Source organism: Lutjanus erythropterus, chromosome 8, assembly GCF_056507025.1.
Source record: "Lutjanus erythropterus isolate fLutEry1 chromosome 8, fLutEry1.hap2, whole genome shotgun sequence".
NCBI classification, from domain to species: Eukaryota; Metazoa; Chordata; class Actinopteri; order Lutjaniformes; family Lutjanidae; genus Lutjanus; species Lutjanus erythropterus.
The window spans coordinates 38,934,536-38,953,766 of record NC_139324.1 but is presented as its reverse complement, the minus strand read 5'-3'; the positions used below and the strand labels follow the sequence as shown (position 1 = coordinate 38,953,766).

The 19,231-nt window shown below is 38.7% G+C and overlaps 5 protein-coding genes and 1 pseudogene across 5 annotated transcripts; 5 read left to right on the top strand and 1 right to left on the bottom strand.

The window, feature by feature from the left end:
- The first annotated feature begins 1,102 nt into the window (after nucleotides 1-1,102).
- On the top strand, nucleotides 1,103-2,035 carry LOC146323294 (olfactory receptor 2T27-like). Its single transcript, XM_084724179.1, has one exon. The coding sequence runs from the start codon at nucleotides 1,103-1,105 to the stop codon at nucleotides 2,033-2,035; it is 933 nt and encodes a 310-aa protein (XP_084580305.1).
- Nucleotides 2,036-3,724: 1,689 nt separating this feature from the next.
- LOC146323293 (uncharacterized) lies at nucleotides 3,725-5,607 on the bottom strand (annotated as a pseudogene).
- Nucleotides 5,608-6,280: 673 nt separating this feature from the next.
- LOC146323292 (olfactory receptor 13C5-like) lies at nucleotides 6,281-7,231 on the top strand. The gene has a single exon (XM_084723916.1). It carries the CDS (start codon nucleotides 6,287-6,289, stop codon nucleotides 7,229-7,231), a length of 945 nt encoding a protein of 314 aa, XP_084580042.1. The 5' UTR covers nucleotides 6,281-6,286.
- Nucleotides 7,232-10,473: 3,242 nt separating this feature from the next.
- Nucleotides 10,474-11,424, top strand: LOC146323291 (olfactory receptor 13C2-like). Its single transcript, XM_084723915.1, has one exon. It carries the CDS (start codon nucleotides 10,480-10,482, stop codon nucleotides 11,422-11,424), a length of 945 nt encoding a protein of 314 aa, XP_084580041.1. The 5' UTR covers nucleotides 10,474-10,479.
- Nucleotides 11,425-12,909: 1,485 nt separating this feature from the next.
- LOC146323290 (olfactory receptor 11A1-like) lies at nucleotides 12,910-13,830 on the top strand. Its single transcript, XM_084724178.1, has one exon. The coding sequence runs from the start codon at nucleotides 12,910-12,912 to the stop codon at nucleotides 13,828-13,830; it is 921 nt and encodes a 306-aa protein (XP_084580304.1).
- Nucleotides 13,831-17,588: 3,758 nt separating this feature from the next.
- On the top strand, nucleotides 17,589-18,509 carry LOC146323289 (olfactory receptor 11A1-like). The gene has a single exon (XM_084724177.1). The coding sequence runs from the start codon at nucleotides 17,589-17,591 to the stop codon at nucleotides 18,507-18,509; it is 921 nt and encodes a 306-aa protein (XP_084580303.1).
- Nucleotides 18,510-19,231: the final 722 nt, after the last annotated feature.

Sequence of the window (19,231 nt, the reverse complement as noted above, 5' to 3'; positions counted from 1 at the left end):
TTCACAAAATAATATAATTTACAAATAAACGTTTCATGTTCATATTTCATTTTACACATTGACTCGTGAATATTAGGGCTGTCCCCATTTCTTTAGCCAAATAATAAGATAAGATAAGACAACCTGGCACCATCAGTGTATGTTAATTGGAGTGAGACGATGCTGCTTAACTTCCAACTAGTTTCCATCTAAGTGACCTGCTCAGCAGATGTTGGTCAGAAACTCACTGGAAGTTAACCTGGCGTTATTAACATGATCAGCAGAAGTTAGGTAGAAACTAGTTTCAAGTTAAGCTGGTGTGATCAGCAGACATTGGACAGAAACTAGCTGGAACACAGGTTACAACAGCTCACTTCAATGTAGTGCCTTGTTCAGCAGAAGTTAAAGAGAAACTAGTTAGAATTTAGGCTGTAACACTGCATGTCTGTTCTGCTTAAGTTACATATAAGGTAAGCAGTTACAATTCATCCCCTGCTGCCCCGAGGAGAACATTAGATATAAATGCAGGCTCTGTGTGAAATAAATGGTGCCACTACTGATCTGATCTCTGGAGAATATATAGAAATTTTGGAGTAACTGTTAAGAGTATTTCAAGGATAATTTCATAGAAATTAAAAATATATTACTTGCTGATTATCACTTACTTACCATGCATTCAGGCTAACATGTTACCCCTTCAAATAAAGGTGTTAGCTAAGCTGATATAGCAATTAGCCTGAAAAATCAGCCCATTTCCATAGTGATGAACTGGAACTTGGTGGAGTGTGATGATGTACAACTACAATGGGTTCAAACTTTGACTTCAGGCCTGCAGACCTTCATGAACTTCTTCACACATTAGTATCTGTGTTGATGGAAAGTTTAATGAGATCCTTTGAGGATGAAGCAATCTGATAAAAACTTTCCAATGACCTCAGATTGTTCATTTCCTGAATGTTCGAGATGAACACACACCAAGGCCGTTTCAGGTATCTGTGAATGAATGATGCTCCAGTACATGTTAAATGTAAGTATTATAATAAAGTGTTAAAACAGGTCTTTTGAATTTTTTTATTCATATATGCTGTGTATGTATTCTGACCATTTATTTTAGACAACATTAATGGATGATGAACTTAATGTAACATATATAACACTTGGTGGACATGTGGATGTGCACAAATACAGATATCTTTATTTTTGTATCATGTTTACAGTATATATTCTAATAATCTGCTGTAATTTCACCATTGTGTGTCTTATTTGGAGACACAAAAACCTCCATGAGCCTATGTACATTTTCATCGCAGCTTTACTGCTGAACTCTGTTGTTTTCAGCACTGCTCTGTACCCAAAACTGTTGATTGACTTTTTATCTGAACAACAAATCATATCATATTCAGCGTGTCTCTGTCAATATTTTATATTTTACTCTTTAAGTGGTTCAGAGTTCTTGCTGTTGTCAGCCATGGCCTATGACAGGTATGTGTCTATATGTAAACCTCTGCAATATCCAACTGTCATGAGAAAAACCACAGTGAGTATTTTCCTGGCTTTAGCTTGGCTCCTGCCTGCTTGTCAGGCCATTGCCCCAACAATACTGAGCGCTCAAATGAAACTGTGTAATTTAACTTTAAAAGGAATATTTTGTAATAATTCAATTTACACTCTCCACTGTGTGAGTTCAAGAGCATTATCTGTGATTGGTGTTGCTGCTCTGCTAGACATGGGGCTTTTGCCTTTTCTTTTCATACTCTTTACATACAGCAGGATACTCATAATATCGTTTCAAAGTTTTAGAAACGTCAGGACAAAAGCAGCACAGACCTGTTTACCACACCTGTTGGTTTTAATCAGCTTCTCATGTTTGTGTGCGTATGATATCATTATAGCTCGACTTGGATCTGATTTTCCAAAAACTGCTCGTTTAATCATGACTTTACAAGCAGTTTTGTATCATCCTCTCTTTAACCCGATTATATATGGACTGAAAATGAAAGAAATCTCTAAACACCTGAAGAAGTTGTTCTGTCACTGTCAAACCAAAGTGATCTGACGTATTAAAAGTGATGTTACAGTAATACTGATGCTGGAGATGCAGATGTACAATTGTTTATTTTGCAGTAAAAATGCAGAGATGTACATGGTTTGAAGGAATTTATTCAAGAGTATCTTCAGTTAAAAAATGTCATGACTAATATGCTTTATCTATTGAAAAATGTTTTCGTCAGTGTAAAATGCAGCTTCATTAGTCAGTCATCTAAAGGGTGTGGGGTTTTATTTTGCCTTGTTAGAAAGACTAACCAGGGTTTGAAATGTTGTTGAAATTATGTGATTCTGGGTTATTTTGTGCAAATGTTTCAGCTACATAAATTGGCGTAGATGGCGATGAGTGGGTTGATGTGCAAATGTTACCAGCTGCAGGTCAAAGGGAACCTGGGCCAGCAGAAAAAACACACTACTGTCAGTTTGTGTGCAGATTTATTCTGGCGTGTACGAAATAATACAAAAATATCTGTTTATGCCAATCAAGATACCTAATCCATGTTTACACATTCATGCATGAATATCAAAAACACACACTGACTTAATTCTTATCACACAGTATTCTGATCTGAATTCATTTTATATTCCCCTTTATTTCACATGTGATGAAGTACATATTATATCTCCCTTTACATACCTTACCTTTATTGTTCTTAAGATATTACAGCTCAAAATTACCACCTACAGACTAAACCTTTAAAATTAAACAAGACAAGATATTAAATTTTCAAACTGATTAGCTTTAATATTTTTTGTCAACACACTTCAACAAAGTTGGGACAGGGCCAATAAAAAGACAGAAAGTTATGGAATGCTCAAAAAATACCTGTAGAATATTCCAAACAGATGAGCAGGTGAGTTGGTAACAGGTGACATCATCATGACTGGGTATTAAAGGGGCGTCCTCAGAGGTTCACAACCATGGATGTGGGCAGTTTGTGAAAAACTGTGTGGGCAAATAGTCCAACTTTTTAAGAACAATGTTTCCCAACATAAAACTGCAGTAATTTATATATTTCACCATCTGCAATCCATGATATCATAAAAAGATTCAGAGAATCCAGGCAAGGCTTGTGACCTTATAAACCGACATGAATGACAAAAAAAAAACATTTCAGGAACACATCGGTAAAGTGTTGTTGTTCCAAATAACAGTACGATCTGGCCACAGACATAAATCCACCACAAGTTCACCTGCACAGACTACCAAGTACCTGGACGGCTCTTGGGATCCTAAAGACTCCTTGTTGAAGAGCCAGAATTTCTAGGCACCTCTCTGTCAGATGAAGGAGGGACCCTAAAATTGCACTGGAGATGGCCTCTAGGTCTTCCTAGTCTCTTTTTTTTTTACCTCCACCACGTTCAACATTCCAGCTTACTGCGTTTCACCCCAACCTCCCAGCTCCTCCCTGAAACAGTCAAACAGCTGCTCAGTTAGTCTCAAGTCCGCATCTTTTCTAGCTAGCATAGGGCCCACTAGCCTCCAGCCACAGTCCTGGTCAACTAGGATCCATTTTGATTCCCAGTGTGCAAGCATCCAACTTGCTGGCCTACAGAATGCTAACCGCCAGCATGATAACCTGAGGTTCCCAGCCCTGCCGATCAAGTGCAACACCTTGATCCTGGTGGAGCAGGTCTGTGTTGGATGTGGGCACAACAGTGTCTGATTTCCTGTTGCTTGACCAGCCTTAGTACCATTTTATCTGTTTAATTTTCCTGAGTGAATCTTAAATCCAAGCTGGGTTAGCATGCCCCTCCGTACTGGTATGTTCTGTGCTCTGTGATGGAGGGTTCTAATGACCCCTAGTTTGTGTTCCAGTGGGTGGTGTGAGTCAAAGAGGAGATATTGGTCTCTGTGTGTGGGTTTCCTGTAAAACTCTATCTTGAGGCTTTTGTCCTCTTCAATGCGCACTGCACAATCCAAAAAGGCCAAACTGTTGCCTCGGACATCCTCTCGGGTGAAATTGTTGTTTTTGTCCACAGCATTGATATGGACCGTCAAAGCTTCAACCTCCTGTGTCCTGATTTCGACCCAGGTGTCCTCAACGTATCTGAACACGTGGCTTGGAGCTGTTCCTCTGAAGGAGTGCAGGGCTCTGCTCTCTACTTCTTCCATATAGACGTTAGTCACTATCTGCCTGTAAAAACACCCATTGAACTGGAAATAGGTGGTGGTCAAGCAGAGGTCAAGCAGGGCACAAACGTGGTCCATGGTGAGGACAATGTGTTGTCCTGCAGAAGTCATTTTCTTACTGTCACAACTGCTTCTGGTGTTGGAATGCACATGAAAAATGAGGTAACATCGTAGGACACTATGGTTTCATCTAGGTCCAGTTTCATTTCCCTGATCTTGGTGGCAAAATCCTGTGAGTTCTTGATGTTGTGTGGAGTGTTTCCAACCAAGGGAGCCAAAATCGTGGCCAGGTGTTTAGCCATGTTGTACGTGACAGAGTTGATGCTTGATTGGTCTGAGTGGGACTCCCTCCGTGTGTATCTTAGGCAGTCCATAGATGCGAGCAATAGCTTCTCCCGGGCATAGGTGGTAGTACAGCTGTCTGTCAGTGGCTTGATCCTTTTCCAGTTGTTGTAAACAGCAGACTACTTTCTTCTTGTTGCTGCTGGTAGGATCTCACCTAAGTGTTTCATAGATGGCTGTGTCACTGAGTAGACCATTCATCTTGGAATGGTTGTCTGTTGTGTTGAGCACCACCGTGCATCTCCCTTTGTCTGCCAGGAGAATGGTGATGTCCCAGTCTCTTTGAAGAGATGTCAGAGCCTTCCTTTCTCGGATGGTCAGATTGGAAGGGGGTGCCTTTCCACTGGCGAGGGCAGCTGAGACCTTTAACCTGAGCTGCTCAGCCTCAGAGATAGTAAGCTGGTTGTTCCTGATGGCTGATTGAGTTGCTGTAATGAGGTCTACCAGCGGTACTTGTTGTGGTGTTACTGCAAAGTTCAGTCCTTAGCCCAGAATATCTTTCTCAGATTGTGTGAGACTCCCGTCTGACAAATTCTTAATGCACTTGTCATGGGAGTTCAGTTCTCAGTCCAGCACTGCACTGTTCTGTTCTGTGGTTTTGCACTGCAGATGAGGGGTTTGCAGGGGTTTGGTGTGAGAAACAGGGATAGGTGGTCAGATTGTCCAAGGTGAGGGGATGGATGGGTTCTGTATGCCCCAGGGATGTTAGTGTATACCTGGTCCAGTGTTCTGCTTTGACTTGTTTGAAGGTCCACATTTTTATGAAATCTGTTGTCTGTTGATGGCATCATGCAGTTTGTTCATAGTAGTCTTAGCAGTAGCTCGACGAGGGATGTATACTGCTGTGATAAACACTGCAAAACTCCCCTGACAAATAGATAGATCTGCTCTTGAGCAAAAAACTTGAAGTCCAGGCAGCAGTGCCTCACACACACACCTCCTCCTCTTCTCTTACTGGAGTGCAATGTGCAGTCTGCCTGGTAGATCGTGCGGCCTGCTAGCTCCATGGCTAGGTCACGGATGTTTTCATACAGCCAGGTCTCAGTTGTAACCATTACACAGCTTTCAATACGGCGGTTGATAATCTGTAGTTTGATATCGTCCATCTTGTTGATAAGAGAGTGGGCATCAGTGATAAAGATGCTGGGGACAGCAGGTTTATGTGGGGACACTCCCTGTGTCTGTACACACCACCATATTTGGACATGCCTAATCCTAACCAACCCAACCAACAAAGCCACCTAGTACTTGCAAATTAGAGACAGAATAAGCTGGGCCATGCCTTTGCCATCCTAGGAAAAAAAAATGGCTTGCAGCATACTACTGAATGATGGACATCAGAGGAAGTGTACTAAAAAATAAGTGGGTTTACTTCATGCAAGTTTCGATAGCCTTCAACACACCACTGGAATGTTTGGTCAATGCACATCACTTTCAACAAAAAGGAATATTACCACCAGTAACCAGAGAGGTGTCACCAAATCAACCAGAACTGAAATACACTTACATCAGGCCTCCAGAGTTTGTTTGAAGTTGTTCACATGACAGTATCACTTGGTGGAGGAGTTAATGAGATCCATGGGGGGGTGAAGAGGTGTCATAAATCTGGACTCTAACTGTTTACCTTCTGAAATCTAGAGATGCACTTTAGTGCATTTCATGGTCAGGTATCTTTCATATTCTAAATGTATGACATCCTCACAGTGAGACTTATTTTCTTATTTATGTGCATCTTATAAAATCTGTCTGTCTTATTCATTAATGTTTCAATCTGTGACCATATTAATGGATGATGAATTAAATGTATCATATATAACTCTTGATGGATATGTGGAAGTTGACAAATACGGGTATCTTTATTTTGTGATCATGTTCACAGCATATATTCTAATAATCTGCAGTAATTCTACTATTGTTTGTCTTATCTGGATTCACCAAAACCTCCATGAACCTATGTACATTTTCATTGCAGCTTTGTTAATCAACTCTGTTCTTTTCAGCACTGCTATCTACCCAAAACTTTTGATTGACTTTTTATCTGAGAAACAGATCATCTCATATTCAGCGTGTCTCTTTCAGGGATTTCTGTATTACTCTTTAGGTGGTTCAGAGTTCTTATTGTTGGCAGTCATGTCCTATGACAGGTATGTGTCTATATGTAAACCTCTGCAATATCCAACTATCATGAAGAAATCAACAGTCAGTGTTTTATTGGTTTTAGCCTGGCTGCTGCCTGCTTGTCAGATCGCCGCGCCGGCTGTACTGAACGCTACTAAAAAACTCTGTAAGTTTACTTTCAAAGGAATAATCTGTAACAGCACAGTTTACAAACTGCACTGTGTGACTTCAAGAGCGCAGTCTATGTATAGTGTGGTTATTCTGTTCAATGTCACACTTCTCCCTGTGCTTTTTATACTTTTCACATACACCAGAATACTTATAGTATCTTTCCAGAGTTGTAAAGAAGTCAGGAGAAAAGCTGCACAGACATGTTTACCTCACCTGATGGTTTTAATGAGCTTTTCCTGCCTGAGTGCATATAATGTCATACTTAGAACAGAATCAGATTTTCCAAAAACTGTGCGTTTTATAACGATGTTACAAAACATTTTGTATCATCCTCTCTTTAATCCAATCATATATGGACTGAAAATGAAAGAAATCTCTAAACACCTCAAGAGGCTTTTCTGTGAAGATAAGCTGAACAAACGTGTCAAAACTGACATCTGACAGTCAGATTTTATGATATTATATAAAGAAATTAACAAAACACAAATTCAAAATGCAACATGTTTATTGTCTGCTTGATTTTAATTTTTTGACAACAGTGTAACATGGCATTGCAATTTGTTACCTCTATATCAGTAAATAGTAATAATACATTGATACATATATTCTTATTATATTTTAAATGTAGACTGCTTGACTGTATTCTTTTCTTGTTATTATAGTACATATTGTATAATATAGCATAGAATATTAAAGTCCACTTCATAGAATATTATTATTATTGTATAGCCTGTATTTTATTATTCATACTCATACCTATATACCCACTAACTATATATTATGTATAGTACACACATCATGGTTGCCAGAGTTGCACTATCCATGTAAATAGTATATAATGTATATAGTGAAGTAATACAATGTATATAATGTACATGATTTTTAATTTTATGTCTTTAATTTATTTGTATCTATTTTCTTACCTGTTGGTTTGTCTCTGTGCTGCTGTAATATGTGAATTTCTATAATAACATCCAAACTAATCTTAGAGCCTTCATTAATTTTTCATTTTGTGTTATTATCTCCCATCAATAAAGATCAATATGGTCATAAAGTGAAGTTGTCCTCATATTAACTTAAAGCACATCATGATGTATGAATCAATGTATGGTAATATAGAAAAGTTTGTGCCCTCTAAAGCAAAGACGGTTTTAATATTGTCATGAAATAATAAGTATTATCTTGTTAAATATCAAGTATCCTTATTATTTTATCATCCTCGGTTCATAGTAGATGGACTATTTCACTTAGGCTTTGTGTCTCTTCTTAATCAACTTTAAGAAGAACCACACACACCTACAGTTTTGGGATGTTTATTGACTATCAACAGATAGCTTTACAACACTGATGGCACACATCGCTCCAGAAGTCGTGAAGCTGTGTGTCCAACTCTGAACATAAACAGGTGAGGTCCTAAATGTAGACCAACTAGTGGCAGCTACAAAATCTGGAGTTATCAGAAGGCCTATTCCTCCTGTTTTGGCAGAGGTTAGTGGTCTGTCCCCTCTTCCAGATCTAAGCTGGTGAGACCTTGCATGGATTAGACCCTGAATTTTATAATCTGTTGAATACACTCAGTTTGATTTCACCTTATTAAATGTCCACAATCAACAACTGGCCTCTCAGAAGATCAGATGGATATGTTGCAGGTATAAACCGCATCAAGCTTGTTTTGATAAATTATTTAAAATTTTCACTTATCCTTCATTATCCTGCCCTGGTATATTTAATGTGTGCGTTTCCCTCATTTCTTTGACAGTTCATCTTTGGCTGTGTATCAAGCTTTCCAGTTTTCCCTCATGGTTATTCCCGTGGGGTTTTTTCGACCTTACTCTGTTCCACTGGATTTTGTCCAGTTTTTGGACTCTTGATTTGGCTTGCTCCTTTGGATTTGTTTATCCATGTTGGAGAGCTTTCCCGTGTTACACTTTGTCTGCCTCCAGCCCAGTCTCACTCACAACTCGTCAGATACCGATGTTACCTGTTTGCTGCAGAAACCCATGGACCATTCAAGTGACTTTTTTTTTGTTTGTTTGTTGTTTTTTTGGGGCTTTTGCCTTTATTTGGGATAGAGACAGCTGAAGACATGACAGGAAATGGGGTAGACAGAGGGGGAATGACATGCACCAAATGGGTCACAGGTGGGAATCAAACCAGTGAGGACCAACAGCCCCAGCACATGGGGTGAACTCTCCACCAACTGAGCTATGGGAGCACCCCACTTCAAGCGACTGTTTTGTGGTTCTCAGACTGTGGTCCACCCAACACCTGCTACTGCTCCCTAGACAACTCCTGAGCTGCATCAGTCACCACTCCCTCAGCTTCTGCAGTCCCCTGTTCCTGCACTGCAGCGGCCACCAGTTCCTGAGCTGCCACAGTTGTTTGTTTCTGTACTGCAGCAATCTGTTCTTTCTCAGCTGTTGCAGTCCCCTGTTCCTGCACTGCAGCAGTCTCCAGTTTTTGATGAGCTGCAGCAGTCACCAGTTCCTGAGCTGCAACAGGCCCCTGTTCCTGCACTGCAACAATCTGTTCATTCTCAGCTGCAGAAGAACCCACTTTCTGATGACATGCAGTGAACACGAGCTCCTGAGCTGCAGCAGTCCCCTGTTCCAAAGCAGCAGTAGTCACCAGTTCCAGAACTGCAGCTGTCTCCAATTGCTGTGCTGCAAAAATCTATTGAGCCTGAGCTTCAGTAGTCACTGGTTCCTGTGCTGCTCTGGTCCTCAGTTACTTTGGTGCAGCATCTCCTTTATTGGTGCTTTAGCAGTCTTCTGTTTCCCTGCCTCTACTTGCTCTTCTGCCAGTCATCCAGCCACCAGCCTCGACCCTGCACTCAAGCTACCAGTCTCTGGTCCTGCACTTTAGCTGCCAGCCTTTGTTTTTGTCAATAGACATTTCTCCAGTTCTTTGTATATAATTGTTTTTTTTATTTTCTTTGAATAACATGGATGTATAAAAATTATGTAATATAAGCAAACAGGCTGCATGCAGCAATATATTTTTTAATAATTTAACTGAAAAAACTTAACTGGATGAATTGAAAAGTCAGAGGGGAACCTTACATTGGATTTACTAAATGAACATTGAATTATACAGTATAGATATACGGTGTAACTGAAAGATTGAAGTCTTGATGTTAGGCCATCTGCCTGAGCTCAAATGCTGTCAGTCTGAGATCACTGCCTCCATTCTCCAGCTACAAGGACAGTTTTATTACACAAATTCTTCTTATTATTATTGCAATATTATACTTATGTACACAAGTAACACACATTTGTCTGTGTTTTTTTTGTACACTACTTAACTTTGGCACATGACACAAAGTCAGTGTTAATAAGTGTTGACTATTTGAACTATCTGACTATTAAAAGCCTTTGTGTGTCACAAAATCAACCAGAACTGAAATGCACTTAAATCAGGCCTCCAGAGTTTGTTTGAAGTTGTTCACATGACAGTATCACTTGGTGGAGGAGTTAATGAGATCCATGGGGGGGTGAAGAGGTGTCATAAATCTGGACTCTAAGTGTTTACCTTCTGAAATCTAGAGATGCACTTTAGTGCATTTCATGGTCAGGTATCTTTCATATTCTAAATGTATGACATCCTCACAGTGAGACTTATTTTCTTATTTATGTGCATCTTATCTACATCTGTCTTATTCATTAATGTTTCAATTTGTGACCATATTAATGGATGATGAATTAAATGTATCATATATAACTCTTGATGGATATGTGGAAGTTGACAAATATGGGTATCTTTATTTTGTGATCATGTTCACAGCATATATTCTAATAATCTGCAGTAATTCTACTATTGTTTGTCTTATCTGGATTCATCAAAACCTCCATGAGCCTATGTACATTTTCATTGCAGCTTTGTTAATCAACTCTGTTCTTTTCAGCACTGCTTTCTACCCAAAACTTTTGATTGACTTTTTATCTGAGAAACAGGTCATCTCATATTCAGCGTGTCTCTTTCAGGGATTTCTGTATTACTCTTTAGGTGGTTCAGAGTTCTTATTGTTGGCAGTCATGTCCTATGACAGGTATGTGTCTATATGTAAACCTCTGCAATATCCAACTATCATGAAGAAATCAACAGTCAGTGTTTTATTGGTTTTAGCCTGGCTGCTGCCTGCTTGTCAGATCGCCGTGCCGGCTGTACTGAACGCTACTAAAAAACTCTGTAAGTTTACTTTCAAAGGAATAATCTGTAACAGCACAGTTTACAAACTGCACTGTGTGACTTCAAGAACACAGTCTATGTATGGTGTGGTTATTCTGTTCAATGTCACACTTCTCCCTGTGCTTTTTATACTTTTCACATACACCAGAATACTTATAGTATCTTTCCAGAGTTGTAAAGAAGTCAGGAGAAAAGCTGCGCAGACATGTTTACCTCACCTGATGGTTTTAATGAGCTTTTCCTGCCTGAGTGCATATAATGTCATACTTAGAGCAGAATCAGATTTTCCAAAAACTGTGCATTTCATAACGATGTTACAAGTAGTTTTGTATCATCCTCTCTTTAATCCAATTATATATGGACTGAAAATGAAAGAAATCTCTAAACACCTCAAGAGGCTTTTCTGTGAAGATAAGCTGAACAAACGTGTCAAAACTGACATCTGACACAGTCAGATTTTATTATATTATTTAAAGCAATTAACAAAACACAAATTCAAAATGCAACATGTTTATTGTCTGCTTGATTTTAATTTTTTGACAACAGTGTAACATGGCATTGCAATTTATTACCTCTATATCAGTAAATAGTAATAATACATTGATACATATATTCTTATTATATTTTAAGTGTAGACTGCTTGACTGCATTCTTTTCTTGTTATTATAGTACATATTGTATAATCTAAGATAGTATATTAAAGTCTTCTTCATAGAATTGCATTATGGCCCAAGGATTGGGCAGAGGCTGAGCTGCGGACCTCAGGTAGGCAGCCTCGGGTCAACTCAGGGGAACAGAGCAGGATAGGACCCCATTTGGAAAACTAGCAGGAGGCCAAAGGTGAATACAGGACCCCTCAGGAGGCCAAAGGCAAATATGGAGCTGGAGGAGGAACTATACAACTTTCACTTATGCAGATACATATATGGAAATGTTTGGATATATGGAGATATACAGTTGACACCATAAGTTTACATACACTGTATAAAAAGGCACATAACCTTTTTTTCCCTCACTGTCTTACCTTAAATCGGACTAAACATTTCCTGTTTTAGGTCAGTTAGGATTACCAAAATTATTTCTATTTGCTAAATGCCAGAACAATGAGAGAGAGAATTTTCTAGAGATTTTTTTTTATTACTTTCTTCAAAGTCACAAGTTTACACACAATAAGATTACTATGTCTTCAAACAATTTGGGAAAGCTCAGAGGATGATGTCATGGCTTTGGAAGCTTTTGATAGGTTAATTGACAACATTTGAGTTAATTGGAGGCACACCTGTGGATGAATTTTAAGGCACACCTCAAACACAAGCCCTGATCTAAATCTCATAGAAAATTTGTGGACAGAGCTGAAGAAGCTTGTGGGAGGATACCCAAAACGTTTGACCCAAGTCATACAGTCTAAACGCAATGCAACCAAATACTAAGGAAACGTATGTAAACTTGTGACTTGACACTTCCTGCTGTCTCCATATATTCTCGAACCAAGAGATCTGTCTCCTTGCTTAAAAATCTTGGTACCATGTGCAGAAAATAATACACAATGTTTAGGCCATTTCCATAGCAATTATGATTGTAATACAGTGGCAATTCTGATGAAAGGGGAATAGGAAAATATGGCAGAGGCAAACAGCCCAGTACGCAACACCTGAGAGTCCAGGTCTCAAGAGTTGTAGGTTGGTCAGGTGATGGTAGCATTTAGTGGAGAGTTTAATGAGATCTATGGAGGGTGATGCAGGCTGATAAAAACAATCCACAAACAGTTCACAACATCTGTGCTTACTGCAACAAACATAAAGCTGCACGTCAAGGTCAGGTACCAGTGAATAAAAGACAAGTTAATACATAATATTGTATAAAGTATGTTTATGTAATCTTCAAAGTGAGGTTTTTCTCTTAATATTTTCTTACTATTTTCAACAATTGTAATGGATTATCAAGAAAATATAACATTAATAATAATTAATGGTTATGTGGAAGTTGACAAATACAGATATCTTTATTTTGTGATTATGTTTACAGCATATATTGTAATAATCTGCAGTAATTCTACTATTGTTTGTCTTATCTGGATTCACCAAAACCTCCATGAGCCTATGTATGTTTTCATTGCAGCTTTGTTAATCAACTCTGTTCTTTACAGCACTGCTTTCTACCCAAAGATTTTGATTGACATTTTATCTGTGAGACAGGTCATATTATATTCAGCGTGTCTTTTTCAGTGGTTTGCATATTACTCTTTATCCTGTTCAGAGTTCTTACTGTTGGCAGTCATGGCCTATGACAGGTATGTGTCTATATGTAAACCTCTGCAATATCCAACTATCATGAGGAAAACAACTGTCAGTATTTTATTGGTTTTAGCCTGGCTGCTGCCTGCTTGTCAGATCGCCGTGCCAGCTGTACTGAATGCCAATAAAAAACTCTGTAACTTAAATTTCAAGGGAATAATTTGTAACAGCACAGTTTACAAACTTTACTGTGTGAGTTCAAGAGTGCTGGATATATATGGCTTGATAATTTTTTCAAACGCTGTGCTTCTCCCTGTGTTTTTTATACTCTTTACATATGTTAAGATCTTTATAATATCATATCGAAGTAGTAAAGAAGTCAGGAGAAAAGCTGCACAGACCTGTTTACCACACTTGATAGTTTTAATCAACTTTTCCTGTTTAACTGCATATGATGTACTTCTACTGCGACTGGAAATTGAGTTTTCCCAAAGTGTACTTTTCATAATGACGTTACAAAAAATCTTTTATCATCCTCTCTTTAATCCAATCATATATGGTCTAAAAATGAAAGAAATTTACAAACAACTCAAGAGGCTGTTCTGCAGATTGGTTTAACCTGCCACCAATTATAAGTGTACGGTCATTGTTTTGTGTCATTGCAATTTAGAGATGTGAGTCTGTGTTCTTTCAGCTGTAGGTTTTTCTAACACTAATGACTATTGAATAAGAAAAAATAAGCAACTGTCTGCAGTTTCTCAAAAACCTGTAGAGGTGAAGTGAATTGTGTGATGCTTTTCTGCTTGTGGCCTTCTTCACGCTCACTTTGCCACTACAACAGATTTTTCTTTTTTAAAAATCTACTGTCACTTTCAATTTTCCAGTTTCTTTTAGGATTAAGTGCAGAAACAAGAGTTTGTACTGATATTTTTCACATTGGCATCATTTTTCCTGACTGTGCTATTAAAGATCATAATCATCATTAAGTGAACATGTCAGCATTTTAAATCAAATGCACTGAAAGCAAGACCACGTGCTTCAGACTGTGATTTGGAACACTGTGAGACGAGCATTGAAATTCTATTCATGAAATAAACAACATAAACCACACTGCCGTTTCCCTACATTATTTGATACAATTTAGCGAATTAAAGAGAATTTGCTTATTTCAAGACAATTTCTCCTCCTCCTCCTAGAAATAAAGTCCTATCTCTTCATTCATCTGGAACGATACATCTCCAGAGATCAGTTGGTGGAAATAACGTACCCAATTTTAAATTCTATTTCCTCTTACCACACGCAGTAAGAACAATATCAGTGATAACTGTAATTAAAATAATAATCAGTGTAGATAATGGTTTGTAGTAACTGTGAATGTTTGCATGTTTGTGGGAGTGACAGAAAAATATTCATTCATTCATAAATATTTATATTATCCATACTATTAATCTTGCAACTTGCGACACACAGCAACAGTAGGCAAACTGCAAAGTGCATCTGCAACCACTAGGTGGTGCCAAATTACCTGCCCTGCTCAGGAGGTGAAAGGTCAGGTAGCTGACTTTTCACAGCCGACAATGAACAAACAGTCATTACAGTTCAAAAGGTCAAACAGTTATGTTTTTCTTTTGGTAGAAGCAACAAAACTGCACATCTGATAGTGAACAAGTCACAGCGACAGCAAGTGGACTTATGTCTTGACTGTTATGGTGACTAATAATAAACATATGACTTGGACTACGACGTCAAGTTAACTTTTATTCTGCAACTGCAGAACAGGCTCAGCATGCATAGCAACAGTAACCACAACAAAAGTCTCAGCAGATTACCCATAACCCCTTTCCGGTTCCTCCTACGGAGGCCATGTAAGGTCAAAATACATTACATCTCCTCCCCTCTTACAGTCAGTGCCGTACTGAATAAACAATCGAGAGCTTTACTCAAAACCTTACTCCTGACATCCTGTACAAAACAACATATGTAACAGGTATTAAACAATTAAATGGCATTAACATTAAATATTTGTTCTTATTATATCAAGCTTAACTTCTTTCCTTTTTTTCCTTCTCTTTTCTTTTTAAGAACAATAACACACTATGAGGAATTCCCTGGCACGAGTCTGTAGTGTTTCGTCTACAAGTTCAGGCGGACAGGAGGCCGCCGCTCTCTTGCAGGATATCTGCGGTCTGAGGGGACATTGGTGACCTGTAATTATGAACATGTTACAGGTGCTGATGCACAGGGAGGTGTCTCTGTCCCTTTTTCAGGCACTTCTGCAGCTGGAACCTCAGTCTCGGATGTGCCTGGGTTCTGCACTAGTATGGGTAGCTGCACTGGTGTGGGTGTACCTGAAGATCCTCCTAGAGACAGCTCAGCAGGCACAGGTGGAGTATGAAGGAGTTGGTCCATGTGTCCTCTCCAGACACTACTGGTAGTTTGGACTTTGTAGGACACAGGTCCAGTTTGGGCAGTAACAGTGGCAAGGACCCACTTAGGTTCACCACAGTAGTTTCTCACCAGCACAGATTCTCCTGAGGTTAAAACTCTGTCTTTGGCCTGTTGTTCTCTGCGCATGATCTGTTTCTCTTGTTGACGATGAACATGAGTAAAATGTATAATCTGCACTAAAATGTGTTGTTAAAAATGTTTTACGATGTCCAAAGTTACAGATAGGTCGCGTGTTTAAAGCTGTACAGCTGCATCTGTGGGATGTGCTGGACAAACAAGTCCAATCCATAGAGACCCCACCTCGCAACTTACAGCACTTAAAAGATCTGCTGCTAACTAACTAATCTTGGTGTCAGATACCACAGCGCACCTTCATGGGTTTAGTGGAGTCCATGTTCGATGGGTCAGGGCTATTTTGGCAGCAAAATGGGGACCAACACAATATTAGGCAGGTGGTCATAATGTTATGCCTGATCAGTCTACATAATGTAATGCTGAATATCATTTTTTCAGCCAACAACCCTGCAGGACATCACTAGCTACAGGAAACCACCACCCCACATCATGGAGGCAACTGGTCTACACCCTGCATGAGTGACACTGTAGGTGTGGTAATCAGAAACCACACAGCTAACTGCAGTCAGGATCTGTGAAGTGCATGTGCGTCAGCTCTTTCAGAGTCAGATGATCAGAAAGGTGCCATGCCCTGAACGCAGGTCACCCTCATTATGGTCTCCAAGAAACTCTATCACATTTCTCAGTGACTATAATCATCATGACATCGATGGTTATGAAATCTTTTGAGAAAGACACCAGAGGCGCCCTGCTGGACACCCAGTGAAGTTTGGGCAGGTAAAAAGGGTCAGTGGATGATGAGAATGCATAACATCCTGTAACTCCCCAGGGGCCTCTGCAAGGACTCTGGGACTCAGGGTCAGTGATATCCAATCCCCGATTACAGTTACATCTGCTTCGTTCAGAGAGACAAGACAAACACATCTCTGACCTCAGCTGTCAGAACAAAGCTATCAGGTTGTTCCCTTGTTTATCCTAAAGAAGAAGACAGCTGAATCCACTGTTTAGAACAATGTGTGTCTGTTAAGAGTTAGAGCAGGCCTCTCACTGACTTCAAGGCCTCAGTATGATGCCTACAATTTGAAAATTCCCTAACATTGAGTACTGATACCCAGTCCTATATGCTGATGATGGAGTGATTTACATGCATGCTGTTCAATAAACAAAGTTCATGATTTTCTCAAAAGCTTGCTCACAGTTGCTTGATGATTTTAGCATTTTCATGTCCAATGGTAAATCCATGGAAAGGGTGCCCTCATACAAATACTTGGGTATATGGATAGATGAGACGTGCTTGTTTTTCTTGAGGCCACAATGTGGATTTTTGTATAACATGAACTTGACAGGATACCTTTCAATATTTCCTGGTAAACAACAGCCAGGTACAATTGCAATTATGATTGTAATACAGTGGCAATTCTGATGAAGGCGGCAGAGGAAAATACTACAGATGGAAACGGCCCAGTAAACATCACCTATGGGTCCAGGCCTCAAGAGTTTGATGAAGTTGTTGAGATGATAGTTTTACTTGGTGGAGACTTTAATGAGATCCATGGAGGATGATGCAGGCTGATAAAAACAATCTTCAGACTCAAACACTTGACTTTATGAATTTTCAATGTCTGTGTTTACTTTAATATTTCAGCAAACATACAAATGCATGATCAGCTTAAATTGAATATAGTACAAACGAATACAAGATAACGTGTATGGTATGTTTATGTAAACTTAATCTCTATGTTTTTTTCTCTTAACATTTTCTTAAGGCAACCTTAATGGATACTAAGGTAAATGTAACATATATATTTATTGATGGGTATCTTTTCTCTTAACATTTTGTTTCAACAACCTGAATGGATAATCAATTAAATATAACATATATAACTCTTGATGGGTATGTGGAAGTACAAAAATACAGATACCTTTATTTTGTGATCATGTTCACAGCATATATTCTAATAATCTGCAGTAATTCTATTATTGTTCATCTTATCTGGATTCATCAAAATCTCCATGAACCTATGTACATTTTCATTGCAGCTTTGTTAATCAACTCTGTTCTTTACAGCACTGCTATCTACCCAAAACTTTTGATTGACTTTTTATCAGAGAAACAGATCATCTCTTATTCTGCCTGCCTTGCACAATGTTTTGTGTTTTATGCTTTAGGTTGTTCAGAGTTCTTACTGTTGTCAGCCATGGCCTATGACAGGTATGTGTGTATATGTAAACCTCTGCGATATCCAACTATCATGAGGAAAACAAATATCAATATCTTCTTGGCTTTAGCCTGGCTGCTGCCTGCTTGTCAGACTGCAGTACCAACTGCCGCAAATGCCAATAAAAAACTCTGTAAATTTAATTTCAAGGGAATAATTTGTAACAGCACAGTTTACAAACTGCACTGTGTGATTTCAAGAGTGTTTAACATATACGGCCTGATTGTTTTTGTCAATCTTGTAATTCTCCCTGTGCTCTTCATACTTTTTACATACGTCAGGATACTTATAATATCATATCGAAGTAGTAAAGAAGTCAGGAGAAAAGCTGCACAGACCTGTTTACCACACTTGATAGTTTTAATCAACTTTTCCTGCATGCTTGCATATGATATACTTCTACTGCGACTGGAAACCGAGTTTCCTCCAACTGTACGTTTAATAATAACATTACAAATAATAATGTATCATCCTCTCTTTAATCCAATCATATATGGAGTAAAAATGAAAGAAATATATAAACACCTCAAGAGGCTGTTCTGTAAAATGGACTAATGTGTCAGCAGTGATAAATGTACAGTCATTGTTTTGTGTCATAATAATTCGGGGATGTGATTTTGTGATCCTTGATAGTTGTGTGATGTGATTTGTTTGTGAAACACAGCAGAGAGCACCATCAGCTTCATCAGTGTAATGACTAATAAGAAATCAATTTCTCTCCAGTTTTTCTCAACACTGCAGCAACACTTAATAAAGAACTGTACTGTGAAATGCTTTTCTGCTTGTGGCTTTCATCACGGTGATTGTGCTTTGAATCTTCCAGTTGCTTTTCGATGCAGAAACACACTGATATCTATCTCATCAATTTGTCCTATTCTACATTTAGTGAATATGTCAGTATTTTGGATTAATTGCCGTGAAGGCAAGACCATGTGCTTCAAACTTTGATTTGGTACATTGTGAGACAAAGGGCACTGAAATTCTATTAATGAGCAACATAAACCCCACTGTTGTTGATGTTAAAATTAAGATTATTACTGCTAATAATTTTAATTCCCCACAGATATTTGATACAGAGTCAGTTAAAGAATGAGCTCACTTCTCATCTCCCTTATCAGTTGGACTAACATAATTAAAGCATCTTATTTGACTACAGTTTCTATATTGGTTTTATTTTGTCCTCTTTCAAAATGAGGTTGTATTGCTTCCTTCATCTTAAACAATAAATCGTCGAGCACCAGTTTGTGTTCGTAACCTACCCAGTGTTAAATTATATT

Coding starts and splice junctions, on each gene's coding strand:
- LOC146323294 (XM_084724179.1), top strand. CDS start 1,103: ATGGATGATGAACTTAATGTAACATATATAACACTTGGTGGACATGTG.
- LOC146323292 (XM_084723916.1), top strand. CDS start 6,287: ATGGATGATGAATTAAATGTATCATATATAACTCTTGATGGATATGTG.
- LOC146323291 (XM_084723915.1), top strand. CDS start 10,480: ATGGATGATGAATTAAATGTATCATATATAACTCTTGATGGATATGTG.
- LOC146323290 (XM_084724178.1), top strand. CDS start 12,910: ATGGATTATCAAGAAAATATAACATTAATAATAATTAATGGTTATGTG.
- LOC146323289 (XM_084724177.1), top strand. CDS start 17,589: ATGGATAATCAATTAAATATAACATATATAACTCTTGATGGGTATGTG.